The sequence below is a fragment of the Fusarium oxysporum genome, chromosome V (genome assembly GCF_013085055.1).
Source record: "Fusarium oxysporum Fo47 chromosome V, complete sequence".
NCBI lineage: Eukaryota > Fungi > Ascomycota > Sordariomycetes > Hypocreales > Nectriaceae > Fusarium > Fusarium oxysporum.
In genome coordinates, this window is record NC_072844.1 from 1,282,319 (window position 1) to 1,296,148 (window position 13,830).

Sequence of the window (13,830 nt, forward strand, 5' to 3'; positions counted from 1 at the left end):
CTCTTTGGGAAGTGTGCCTCGACACCTTTTGCCAACCTTACTTTGTTACTGTTCTTTTCTTTAACTCAGGTTTGTATCAACCGAACCTTTTCAGCCTCGTTGGTGCCTTACCCTTACTGCCACGATTCACATCCCCAAACTTAATTAGTTTATCCGATCTCGCAGCGAAGTTCTTCTCCTCTTACAGCTTCTTCTCATGGCCTTCTCCCATTTCCTCTAAACATGTTCTACGGCCCCGCATCTGGCCGGGGTCCTCAAGCTTCCGACTGATAGACGCCGACGTAGGCCTCTGCCTAGACAGCAACGATACTCTGTCGATAACTTACACCATTCCAATAGTCGATATTCATCCTTCGTCTTCTATCATCCCTCCCTCTTGGGCTGCGTGGGCAGTCATCGCCACTCCGTCCATCGACTCGATCGCATCCCACGAACGACGACATCATGGCGACCCTCTTCCAGTCTTTCCGGAGCTCCTCTATGCCAAAGAGGTTGCTACGATATGCCCTTTCTCGACTGGAACTTCTCGATGCCGAGGCTCTCGATATTGATAATTTAGATTTGGCGATAGGGAGGAATACAGTCCTCGAATTTCGCGATGTTGGGATCAAGCTAAAGGTAGGTTTAATGACTGTGCATCCATCAACGGCTTAGAAGATCATGGTCACTGATGCTCCGCCATAGAAACTCAACAAGCTGTTGCAGCTTCCTGACACATTCAGATTGCAAAAAGCCAAGGTTTTGCTTCTGCGAGTCACCATCCCGATGGACTTTTACACAAGCCCTATAATAGTCGAGGTCGACGGTGTTGATATTGCGCTGCAAGTCATAGGAGCGGAATCCAAACCGGCTCGTTCATCAGGCACAAGAACACCCGAAGAGACCACCGCTGTACCGAACACCGTCGACCTTGCGCAATCATTCCTTGAAACGCAGCCACGATCAGAGCGAAGGAAACTCGAGGACGCTTTGGCCGCCGAAACCCAGGATCTTGGCGCTTCCATCGCTATGAGCGATGATGGCAGTGAAGACGATTTGGCATACGGAACAGGCCAAGCCCTTTCTCTCCCAGCGTTTTTGGCCGACTTTTTGCAGGGCATCGTCGACCGAACGCAGGTAAGGATAAAAGGTGTTAATTTTCAGCTGGACGTTGAAGTGCCTGTTGAACCAAACACCACTACGACTGAGTTGGTGTCATTTCAAGTTGCACTTGATGGCATCGATGTCGAGGGTGTTACCACTGCCTCTGATAACGCTGAAGGATCTCCCACCATCGTACCAAAGGAGGGCAAGCGTCATGTTTCATTGTCAAACGTACGGGCGTACCTCATTTCAGAAGCAAATGTTTTTTCTGCTTTGGCGCGATCACCTTCCGTCACTTCGCCATCGCTTGCTTCTTCTCCAGCTATGACCAGGAATCCACCGTCACGCCAGACTACTACACTTTCATTGAGCAGCCTTCACGAGGAATCCGTGACAGCATCGCAGGCAAGCATACGATCAGAAGAGCAAGAATCTTCACCACGGCCAGGTTTTCCGCAAGTAGAACCCTTAGTTCTTTCACAACACAGCATCAATCAACGACTCGCGGGTTCACACCAGAGTCTTCAGTCCGATAATTCTTTGGCTGGCTCACAGCAGAGCCTCAGAAACGAATACTCCGTCGATCACGAGTCTCCAGAGCACGAATATCCTCTCGGCGACAGTGAGGACGCACTTGGAATCCCATACGAATTCTCAAGCCCTCAGGATGATGATACAGAAGATAGCCCCGTGACCCCCCGGGCATCGATGTATCACGATTTCAGTAACAGTCCCAATGACGAACCTGTATTTCACTCAACCTTTCTTCCCGGAGAACACGGCTCTCATTCAACTGCGCTGGAGAACGAGAGACCTCAGTGGACGATCGCAGAACGGGAAGCCAGATCTGCACCTACACTCGAGACGCCAGCGACACAAGTTAATTTGGAAGCTTCTAGGAGGGGCGTTTCAAACGAGCACCTCAGTTGGACTTCTTCAAGTGAGAGCTTTGGTGCGAGATCGGCTGAAGACCTGGCACAGTCTCATATGTACACACACGAAGAAGCAGAGAGCATGTACATGAGCGCTTTCTCACAGACTAACGCTCAATCAGCGGCCTTTCTGCCAGCAGTTCCTTCTCATGGCAATGCACCTTCGCCGAAACCCCAAGATGACTTGATCGAAGAGGTGGAACAACTTTCTGAGCCAGCTAAACCTGTTGAGCCAGTCGAGGCGGCAGTAACTCCACCTACGACGGCGCATACACATGTGGCAAACGAAGAAACTGAGCCAGACACCATAGATGCAAAGCCCGACATGCCAGAAACGATTCCTCCTCAGATATCAGATGTCAAGCCTCCGAGCCCAGAGTTACAAGAGGCTCCAGCCACTGTACCATTGGAACAAGAGTCGAAGCCTTTCATTCCCGGCGCTTGGGAAGATGATGACGACGATGATGATCCTTCAGGGAATGCCATAGCACCATCCACTACCTTGAGACACTCGATATATCGGAAAGATGATCCCTCAATATCACTGGATGCCTCAGATAGCGAATCTTCAGAGCCTGCGTTTTCAAGGGCATGTCTTACTGATGCTGACCCAGAGAATCCCCGTACGCCTACCAGACAACAGGAAGGTGCTGCTACTCCCAAAGGACCAACGCGTCTAGTCAAGGAGATTCTAAATTTGAAAACCATCTCGATATATATCCCATCACAGCACCAGCATCTGCATGTTCAACCTGCATCGCCAGAATCTGTAGCCCAGCTTTCGCAGTCAATGGGACAGTCTACATACCCTCAAGCTCCAGGTGCCTTTTCAATGCATGGCGGGCCTTCCATGCAACAGAACAAGGCAGCATCAGGGGCTTCGAAAATTGACGAAACGCTAGAGGTGAACCTGTCACCCATAAATCTTAAATTCGACGCCTCATTGGGTTTCTTACTAGCGATGGTTGTTGGGAAGCTGCTGGACGCTGTGAAAGACAAGAAAGCGCCCCCAGTTGAGAGCACAAAGCAGGAGACTAGTTCAAAGAAGATGGCCAACCTCAAAATAACATTGGAGGAGATCAAACTCGACTTTATTAATCGCTTGGGAGGGATCTCAGATACACCTGAGCGTTATATGGACCTGGATCCATCGCCATTTTTCGACCAGGAAGTTCTGCTCAACACAACCTTGCAAAACTTGGTTATTTCCATTTTCGAGACTGAGATATCAACACCGCCAGTCATTAAGGGTAAATTGGCGACACAGCCAGCTAGCCTGACCAAGATAGACTTGCAGAAGTTCCGCTTCGGGTATGCAAATGGCGACATCATATCCTTCGACAAGGGCAAGCCCATGAGTGCATCAGTTAGGGAAACATTTCTATCGGCGGGTTCTGATATTGGAATTGAAATCCTTCAATCAGGCGGCAAAACCAAAATAGATGTCCAGACTCTACCGCTCGTTTTCCAACTTGATCTGCGACGGCTTGATGAGACTTTCAGCTGGTTCGGTGGCCTTAGCAGCTTCCTTAATATGAGTGCTTCGATAGCCTCGAGTCCTGCACCAACACCCAAACCAGCTGCTCCTACACCAAAGCCTAGAGGGGTTCGATTTGATACTCCAGTTGATCCGAATGACAAATCCGTGGCATCACAAAATAAGATTAACGTGCGCATTGGAGGCTCTTATGTGGAGCTCATCGGAAAAGACTGCAGCATGCTGGTTGAAACTAGTTCCATTAAGGCTGTGAGCCGTGACGAGGTCATAGGATTGGGGTGCGGCATGGTTCGAATAACAGGGCCATACTTGAAGAACTCAACAGCAGATCCTCCTATTAATACCGAGATCACCACAGTTCGAGTCGAGTTCTTGACGACCCCTAACGATTCAGATCTCGAGAAACTCCTAGAGCTAATCATCCCTTCAAAGCATCAATTCGATGGCGATAACGACGAGATCATGGTTGATACTTTGCTACGTCAGCGAAGGAAGGGCTCCGTACTGAGACTCTCAGTCGATGGTGTGAATGTTCGCGTTCAAAACATGTCCCAGCTCTCAATTCTACCGAACCTTGGTGACGAAGTTGCAAAGCTTTCTACCGTCGCAAAATACTTGCCTGAAGATGACCGACCCGGTTTATTGACCTTAGCAAAGATCCAAAAGGTTGCGTTGAGTCTAGACTATGGCGGCAAGCTTGGCCACCTCGGTGCGGATATCAAAGATCTTCACGTGGGCCATATCACAGTCCCTTCACTTGTTGCCATAGCTATACACGACCTTTCTGTGAAGAGAAATAGGTCAGAAGAGCTGGTTAGCACGGCAACATATGGAGCCAAGGAAATCTCACTTCGTGGCCCAGTCTTGATGGCACGGATGATTGGTGACGAGATCGAGCCGGTTATTAAGCTGAAGATGCAAGATCTGTGTATTGAGTACCGCGTCCCTACGATCATGGATATTCTCGAGCTTGGAGAAGACGCCACACCCCAAGATTTCGAAGCCAGCCTTGCTGCCTCAGTAGCAAACCTTGGTGACCACGCGCATCATGCTTTAACTGGACAGCCTGGCTCTCCGGGTGAGAAGAGCAAGGGTGGGAAGCCGATGACTCTGGATATTGGCTTCCGAGATTGCCTTTTGGGACTTAACCCGCTGGGCCATCCCTCGAAGATGGTGATCGCTCTCACAGATGCTCATCTTGTCATCGTGTTGCCCAAAGACGTGGAGACCAATGCTGTCTTCACCATCAATAAGTCATCCATCTTGCTGATCAACGACATTGCCGAAGTTGCAACAAGCGAACTTCCAGTCACCCAAAGACCGCGCGCCTCATCTTCAACATCTCGCCAAGTAGCGGATATGTGCGCCAGAGGATATGTGGACATTTGCTACATCTCATCCGCCAAGCTTGTAGTCGATGTGAAGGAACTCGATGATGGAGAGAAGCAGCTTTGTGTTGAGCTCAAAGATGACCTCCTTGTTCTGGAAACATGCGCTGATTCAACACAAACTCTGATCTCTTTGGCCAATGCGTTGAAACCACCAACTCCACCGAGTAAGGAGAATAAGTATCTTACAGATGTAGTCCCCATGCAGGATCTGCTCGCTTCTATTTCAGCTGAAGCTTTCGGTAGGCCCGAGGGAGAGTACGACTTTGACCAAGATTTTGCTGGCGCTCAGGAGATGGCTGGGAGCGATTCAGAGGCCGACTATAACACAGACAGCCCGCTGCAAGTTCAGTCACAATTTTACGACGAGGAGCCAGTTGCCGAGGAGCTTTTCGACGCCACAAGTAGCTCTATTATCTCACATGGGTCGTATCGCTCCGGGCCCCAGATGAAAGACACTAACGAGGGTGTATTACTGACCGGGTTTGGCTCAGCAAGCCAGCAAACAGTTGACTCTGACGATCTTGTGATCCAGGAAGACTACTATGGTAGCGGCGCTTCAAAGGACAGCAAAGCCAAGATCTGGAATTCGAAGAAGAACAGCTACGATCGGGCGCCCAGCGACTTGGTGAAGCGCAGCCCTGTCAAGGTATCCGTACGAGATGTTCATGTTATATGGAACCTTTTTGACGGCTATGACTGGGTTCACACGCGAGATGTCATAACGAAGGCAGTTCAGGACGTTGAAGCCAAAGCATACGAACGACAAGCCCGTGCTGGTCAAGTCCAGGTCTATGAGGAAGAGCTAGAGGATGAAGAGGCCATCGGAGACTTTCTCTTTAATTCTATTTACATCGGCATCCCAGCAAACCGTGATCCCCAAGAATTGTCTCGAGCTATCAATGAAGGCCTGAACGACAATGCAACAGAGACTGAATCGGTTGCAACCACGGCTTTCACTTCTGCTACCAATAGGACAGCACGTGCCCGTCAACCGAAGTCGAAGCGACTTAAGCTCAAACGCAGCAGGCATCACAAGATCACCTTTGAGTTACGAGGTGTTGATGCAGATTTGTTTGTTTTCCCACCAAATTCAGGGGAAACTCTCAACAGCATAGATATCCGCATTGACAACCTGGACATTTTCGACCACGTCCCAACCTCAACATGGAAGAAGTTTGCAACCTATGACCAGGATATGGGAGAGCGAGAAATGGGCACTAGCATGGTCCATCTTGAACTGCTCAACGTCAAGCCACAGCCCTCACTCGAGGCGTCTGAGATTGTGCTAAGAGCGACCTTACTCCCTCTGAGGCTGCATGTGGATCAAGATGCTCTTGATTTCATCACCCGATTTTTCGAGTTCAAGGATGACCAAGTGCCTGTTCACACGTCAAAAAGTGATGTGCCCTTCCTTCAGAGAGCTGAGGTCAACAACGTAGCAGTAAAGCTCGATTTCAAGCCCAAGCGAGTTGACTATGCTGGTCTCCGTTCCGGACACACCACTGAATTCATGAACTTCATCGTTCTCGAAGAGGCGAGAATGGTTCTGCGCCATGTCATCATCTATGGTATCTCGGGATTTGAGAAGCTCGGTAAGACCCTCAACGATATCTGGATGCCTGATGTCAAGGCAAACCAACTTCCTGGCATTCTAGCTGGTCTGGCACCTGTTCGTTCCCTTGTCAATGTGGGCAGCGGTTTCAGAGACCTCGTTGAGGTGCCTATTCGCGAGTACAAGAAGGATGGACGTGTGATCCGCAGTATATCGAAGGGTGCCACAGCCTTTGCTCGCACGACCGGTACCGAACTGGTTAAGCTGGGTGCCAAGCTTGCTGTTGGTACACAATACGCATTACAAGGTGCCGAGGGCATGCTTTCAGATCCTCAACAAGCATACGAGGGCTGGGATGAGGATGACATGGACCCTGAAGAACAGAGACAAATCTCTCTCTATGCAGATCAACCTACGGGCGTCATCTCAGGCATTCGGGGCGGATACCGATCTCTTGCCAGAGATGTGAATCTCGTGCGCGATGCCATCATTGCAGTTCCTGGCGAGGTCATGGAGAGCTCTTCAGCTACTGGCGCCGCAAAGGCTGTGCTAAAGCGAGCACCGACGATCATTTTCAGACCCGCTGTCGGTGTCACTCGAGCAATCGGACAGACTCTAATGGGAGCCACCAACTCGATTGATCCCAACAACAGACGAAGGATTGAGGAGGTAAGTCAATATGAGTTCATGTCAACGAGCTTGACTAACAAACTGCCAGAAATACAAACGATACTAAGTCGCTTCATCGACTCGTTCAACATATCTAGAACACGATACGAATGTGGGCAACATATTATGGCGCAATGATATTGAGATACCAATCACATCGGAGTATCACAGGTGTCTCTGATCTCCTGTGTCCTTTCCATCTTCATCTCGGTTTTTTTCAATCGACTCTGCATATAACGGTGCTCGGACCAAAGGGATATTTTGTTCTTTAAGAAAAGAGGCATGTTTCTTCATGCACTCGTCTGTGATAGATCGGTAAAAACAGGACATGCATTTAGATGCACAACATAGACCCTGGAGAGGACAGGCATGCGTTGATTGATTTTTCTTTTCACATTTAGCTAGGAGTTGGATTATTATTACTTGGAGGGTTCTTTGTCTCATGGATGTTTCCTATTGTTGGGACTGGATTTGATACTATAGATACCTGTAACAGAATGAAAGAGTGGATCGCCCAAAGCTTGTTGTTTATATTCTGCGTTCAACACATATGTATTCTTCAGCTCATTCGCTTGAACTATCAACTAGCCACAAACGCCATGCTCATAATACTATCACTGCCCCAAACTTCTTAAAAGCCATCATCAGGGGCTCCCTTCTCTTTCTCCAACTCTTTTCTGACACGGTTCGCATCAACCCACCACTTGTGACTCTCTTCCTTACCCGTCCACTCACCCTTCTCATTAATCTCATCCCAAGGTTTAGGGCTTAAGATGTAGTGAATGTTCTTGACGCTCTCATCCCTCCAAATAGCATCATGGACTCCTTTCCATCGTAGCGTCTTGAGCGCGTTATAAATGTACGGCAAAGGAACCCATCGCTCACGATATAAGTCTGAGAGAAGTGACTGGTCTGCAAAATCCATATTGGCGGCGTCGGCCTCCATATGCGCCAAAATTTGCGCATAGAGGCCCTGAGAAGGATTGACGACCTGCAAACCACCGTTCATAAAGCCCAAGGGTCCGACTGACGGATCGGCAGCCTCAGTTTGCGCGGCATCGGGATTCGAGTGTTGTGAGGTAAATGCGCAATTCTCAGGAATCCAGTCCTTTGGATAGTGAGGCTTCTTGAGGGGATTGCATACACAGGCATGACCGGCTGCAAAGACACGCTTGCTGACGGTCTTATCACCAGTCTCAGCAATCGAAGGAGGGTCCAGCTCGAGATCCATCAGCTCGTCCATGTTGCGCAAAACAAGCATGTCCGAGTCGAGCTGGACGACGCGCTCATATTCGGTCAAAGAGAAAGGCGCAAGCTTGCTCCAACAATCGTAGAACCGTGGGTCATTGGAGTAGTCCTTGCCTTTGGTTGGCAGTAAGTATGGAATGTGCTGAACGGCAATGCCACGAGCACGGAGAGCTGTGTGACCTTCAGGGGGGAATGAATCGGTATATAGTGCCACAAGAGGGTAACGAGATTTGGCGGCGCGAAGAGAATGTTCGAGGGTGAGAAGACCGGGCAAGTAATCCAGGTTCGTGATAAGACTTGTCCAGACTGAGATTGTAAGTTAGAACCTGTGTTACGCATGGTTTAGCCTCTTTACCTTTAGGCGAGTCGACAGCTCGTTTCCGGGATTCTGAGTCTGCCATCTTGCGAAACCTGAAGATTTGTCCTGGAAAGGTCTGTTGTTGTGTATTTCCAAGCGATATCGCAAGAGTTAGTTGAAGCGGGGGAGGGGTAATAGCAGAATCGAAAATTGATAAGCAACAGTCTATTCTCCTTGGGAAACCGAAAAAGACACTGGTTTTCAATGAAAGGGTGAAAGAACAGATTCTGTGATGTTTCTTCTACTTAGAAGTCATATTTTCCCACTCTTGTACACAAAAAGGCGCATATCATGAGTCGTCGATGTCCAAATTTAGATGCTGTACCTGACGATGGCGGGGCATTTTTGGGGTTCTTCAGTGACGCCATTGACGATCTGGTCTGTAGCCTCGATTGGAGAAGAAAATGTAGAATCACAGATCCTGCAAATAATCAGGAACCAGAGTCAACAGTCCGATGGAATTAACATCATGATCTCTTCACTTGAAGGTTGTAGTTCTTGTCTTTTTCATAAGATTTGTAGAGAGAGTTTCGCGTATGCAACGCAGATGCAAGGCACAAAGTTTGAATCTAATCAATCAATCGACCATGGGTAGCCCAAGCTGCCATGTCTTGATCGAACCTCGGATACTTTCATCATACCCTGTGGGGTCCAGTGCCATCATACCACAGCCCATTAGCATCAGATATGACTCTTCCGTAATTTATCTTCCGAATCGGACATTATGTCCGTCATGTTCTTCTTCTTGAACTGTTCTTCCTAGACCTTCGGCTAGAAGCCGAGGTCCTGGACTCCAGTGACTATGTACCGAGATCAAGAGAGCTGCCATATGTCCGATGAATGTCCTATGTCGGCCTGCCATGGACATTGACGGCAATAAGTTCTTGGTCGTTACAGTCCCTGCTGAAGCAATCATGGGCTGTAGCCTGCAATTAGGTGCACCGGTGACCTCCACCAACACAAGATAAGCCCGGTTCGCTTTCAGGTTCCGATACTCAGAAAATGATAGACTGCAGCTCCGTAGCTGTTCGACGTCGAGAGACTGATATCGTATCCCGGCAACCTCTAGTTGTTATCTCATATTTGGGTTCATAACCAGTCCCTGGCATTGACAACTAAAGACAAAGTTTCGAGATAACACAAAGGTGCATCATGATAGACAGACAGCCACAGATTGATTGGCAGATCTTGTTTCTGTTCAAGATATGACACTGTGTCTATTTTTGTTGAGCGTCGTCATGACCTCCTGGTATCAGCCCCTGAATCAACTCGTAATCGTGTATCTTGAAGAACGGGAGGAAATCCGATCGCTTATGTTTTCGGTCAAGCACATGGCGGTGTCAAGGTCACAGCCATCCATGATGAACTAGGGGCCCTAGCTCTTACGGTGAGGACAAGGTGAGGAAGCTTTGAAGACAGGCCCCGTTCAACAATTTTTGTTGACAGGCGCCACCGTAATTCCAACAATAGCAATCGCCCACTGGTTTAAGCCCCTATGGTCTAGGTTCTAGCTCTGTCTTGTTTGAATTTGGCTGGAGAATTCCTTCTGGAATCCGAACTGTGCAACTGAAATCAGCCGCCAGCGCAGCTCAACAATCTCAGACGCGCGCGAATCCCAATATTCACACGGTCTTCAGTTTATGCACGGGTCAGCCCAGGACCCAGGAGCAAGATCCAGTCTTGGTCTCGACTGTGCTTGCTCTTGGCCCTGATCAGTTCTCGTGACTTCCAGATCTTTCATCTGATAACATTGAATGCCGAATCTCTGACGTCGGAGGTTTTCCGTGCTCTGAGCCGAGGCAATTCAAAATCTCAATCCGCAAGAAAGGGATCAAGTGATTGCCAGCAGAAAGCCCAATCGAGGTGTAGGAAACAGGACCATCTGTTTACGGAGTCCGCTCTGTCTCCCCGGCCCAAGGGGGACTTCCGGCCTTCAAGCAACCTACCGAGTTGGCGGGCTTCTAGAAGTGGACCAGGAGACGCTTGACTCCCTGTTCACTGACAGCTTTGGGGGTGTCACGGGTCCTCTCCCGCTCTTCAAGCCTTGCTCAGTGCCGCGCTCCCATACACTAATCGCTACCATGCCGCTTTAAGCTGTACGATCGGCGTGATCTATATACGTAGTCAGAAACGCGAGGCGGAAAGAAGTCAGCGGCTGGCTTCATTTCAAGAGGTTGTAATGATATCGCAGCCAGATTGACTAGACTAGGCCTTGCGTACTCGGGTTCCGAGCTTAACAGCAGAGTGATCGACGCGTAACTGTAAGAGGTGTCTTCAAAACAGTGTATCCAGTACACCTGGCTTCTGACCGCCCTGTTAGTGCTAGACCAACAATTGGTTCAAAGAATGGCGATCTCAAGAGCAACAGGCACAATCCACGTGCGTCAGATCAGAGTCCCCTGCCGAGACTCGTCAGCGACCATTGGCATTTATTAGTTGTAGGCGAAAGGTTGAGTGTAAGACAGGGGGTGCTAAAGCGGCGTTGTTCTGTTTGTACTGTAGACCCTTGTCTCACCTAAAGTTACAGTACGTAGCTTCAAGCTCAACGAGTTCCACTCACGCATCTGTTTCGTTGTAGTGATGGTTTTGGAGGCTGTGAGGATGGTGCCATGGCGATTCTTCCGGCGGCACATTGCGACACTCTTTGCATAGCATTGGTATGCATTGCACACAGTATCTAAAGCTGTCGTAAGTTGACGCCACTGTTCCTCTGATCTGATACTGTTATCTCTGGAGGTTTGTGATATAAAAACACTGAGCCAGGCACAGGGTAGCTTTGTGATTGGCACCTCTAACTGGTTGCCTCAACCTCAACTCTACTCTCTGGATGTTTCCGGGCTTTGACGGCTCAAGCAAGCTATGGTTCGATAAAACAAGTGATCGAGCTGGAAATCGACTTGGAGAAGCCCCATAGTTGCCTCCTTTCCAGCCCTGGGGTGGGCCATGGACCCAATTTCTCAGCAGAACGAAAGCTGGAGACGGCTACCTATCGTGAAGTTTGATGAGGAATCAGTAACGCAGTGATACCCCTCCCCATGAGCTGGCCCAAACGGTGAATGCTAAGTACTGTACTGTAGTAGCCTGGGCTATTTCAAGGCAGTTGATTGGATCTCAACATGTATTTATTAGCAACCATTGGTGTGTTTAATGATGTGCCACTTGCATGAGGGACCTTGTTTGCACCGGGCGGCATTCGGTATTTCGTCGCCGAGTCGGGAACTGCCATGATATTATGGTATGGTCATTGCTTCGTATCCTTGCTGATTTTGGTGCTAATGCTATTCATTTGTTTGTTTGCAACGAAACGAAAGAGATATATTTAGAGGTTTTTGATACCGTGATGTTTCGCAGCGAAGATAGCCGTTTGAAAGCTCATCAATCCTTACAGTAGAATGGATGTGCTGCAGGGTGAGAATTGTTTGACACAACCCTTCCTTCTGCTTTGGTACTATCAGAAGCAACATCAGCTTCCGACTGCACATGCTCTCCACACTCCATTACCTTTAGCGGGATCAACGCTGTAGTCGCTAAAATAAGGTGAGCTAACAGGGCGGGATCGGTACCGTACCTTCCAAGGATGTGGAGGCTGTGAGTGAGTGAGTGAGTGAGTGAGTGAGTCTTTCCTCAACCCCGTTGCTGTTTCTGTTGCTGTTGCTGTTGCTCATTCCATCCCCAGATCACACGGGCCTCCCGGACAAGCATCCGCGCTTGCTTCACCTTGAGGTCAAGCTACCAGAGGCTCCCTCCCGCCTTCCCCCTCCTCTAGCTTATCTTACCTGTTGTCTCAGTCACACCTGGATACATAAACCCTCCTTCCCTCCCTCCGATTGAACCATCCAATTGCTTCCACTTATACCTGTGCCTGCCTGTGTCATCTATCCATTGCATCCGTGGACCCTCCACTCTTCTCTCGCCTGATTAGACTTGGTCACCGCTATCCGTACACTACCTTACCTTGCCTTACCAACCACACTCAATCAGATCCATACCTACTACGCCAAACGTATAAGTAGCTGGACACGGCCAACACCTTGCTACCACCACAACAAACCTCTGTGTCTTTTGTCACATACAACTCTATCACAATGCCTAGAATCACCGCTCCCGTCTCAAAGCTCACTCGCTCTCTGGCCGAGTCTCAGCGCCATGCCGGTATCGCTCTCATGCCCAAGTATGCCGAGCTCCTTGGAGCTTCTTCAGAGCAGTCCCAGCACTCTGAGGTGAGTTTCTACTCTTCCAATCAGTCATTGCAGCTCTCCGGTACTAACAATGCTTCCAGTCCCGTGGTCTAAAGACTACCCACCGCCCTACTCCTCAGCCATCTCTTTCTGGTCGCCGAAGGCCACTGATGCAGAGCTTCCATTCTTCAACACCTTCTCGTGCTCCTGTCAACCACGTCGACAGCACAGTCTTGCCCAAGATTCACGCTACCCCCAACTTCAACGAGCCTCTCCCTCGTATGCCTCTTCTCCCTGACAACTATGGCGCCTACCACAGCTCAATGTCCGATGCCGCCGACTTGTATAGCAAGCGGCCCGTCATCTTCGCTGTTGACCCCGATGTCGTCGTTCCCGGTGCTCCCATGGCTACCATGGATGCCGTGAACATGGACAGCGTCGACGTCAAGTTTGTTCATGAGCAGCCTGCTCAGGAAACAAAGGCAGATGACTCTGACCGAAGTACCTTTCTCAGAGACGTCTTCGGCGGAATGATCCAGGATATTCTTCCTGGACGCACGCTCAGTAAAAACTAAGAATCAAGTGAAAACACGAAAGGGACGATAGGGCGGAGTCTGGTTATGCCAGCTACTCATAAAGAGAGCTGATGATTTATTAAGCGTTTTAATCTGTTTATGCGAAGCAAGATGCGGTTGCATCAATTAATAGCCTGTTACAAGAGGCTCCTGTGGCTAAGAACCATCCTTTTTTTTATACAACGATACACAATGATAAAGTGAAAGCCCAAGTGGCAGACTGGAATCAATACCGATCCTTTGTTATCCTTGCAACTCAAGCTTTATAACTGTGAATAATGACTATCAGATCATCGACGCATTCGTCCACGAGCCCACTAACTCATCTCCCTGCGTTACCATGTGA

General features: G+C 49.2%; 3 protein-coding genes across 3 annotated transcripts; 2 read left to right on the top strand and 1 right to left on the bottom strand.

Moving 5' to 3' along the window:
- The first annotated feature begins 53 nt into the window (after positions 1–53).
- On the top strand, positions 54–7,659 carry FOBCDRAFT_160850 (uncharacterized protein). The gene is made up of 3 exons (XM_031183649.3): positions 54–618; positions 685–7,125; positions 7,175–7,659. The coding sequence occupies exons 1-3, from the start codon at positions 445–447 to the stop codon at positions 7,190–7,192; spliced, it is 6,633 nt and encodes a 2,210-aa protein (XP_031039291.2). The 5' UTR covers positions 54–444; the 3' UTR covers positions 7,193–7,659.
- Positions 7,660–7,756: 97 nt separating this feature from the next.
- Positions 7,757–8,774, bottom strand: FOBCDRAFT_201434 (nucleotide-diphospho-sugar transferase; the record flags this gene model as incomplete). The annotated part of the gene is made up of 2 exons (XM_031183650.2): positions 7,757–8,679; positions 8,729–8,774. The coding sequence occupies 2 exons, from the start codon at positions 8,772–8,774 to the stop codon at positions 7,757–7,759; spliced, it is 969 nt and encodes a 322-aa protein (XP_031039292.2).
- A 3,915-nt stretch (positions 8,775–12,689) lies between these two features.
- FOBCDRAFT_34030 (uncharacterized protein) lies at positions 12,690–13,758 on the top strand. The gene is made up of 2 exons (XM_031183651.3): positions 12,690–12,951; positions 13,011–13,758. The coding sequence occupies exons 1-2, from the start codon at positions 12,817–12,819 to the stop codon at positions 13,482–13,484; spliced, it is 609 nt and encodes a 202-aa protein (XP_031039293.1). The 5' UTR covers positions 12,690–12,816; the 3' UTR covers positions 13,485–13,758.
- Positions 13,759–13,830: the final 72 nt, after the last annotated feature.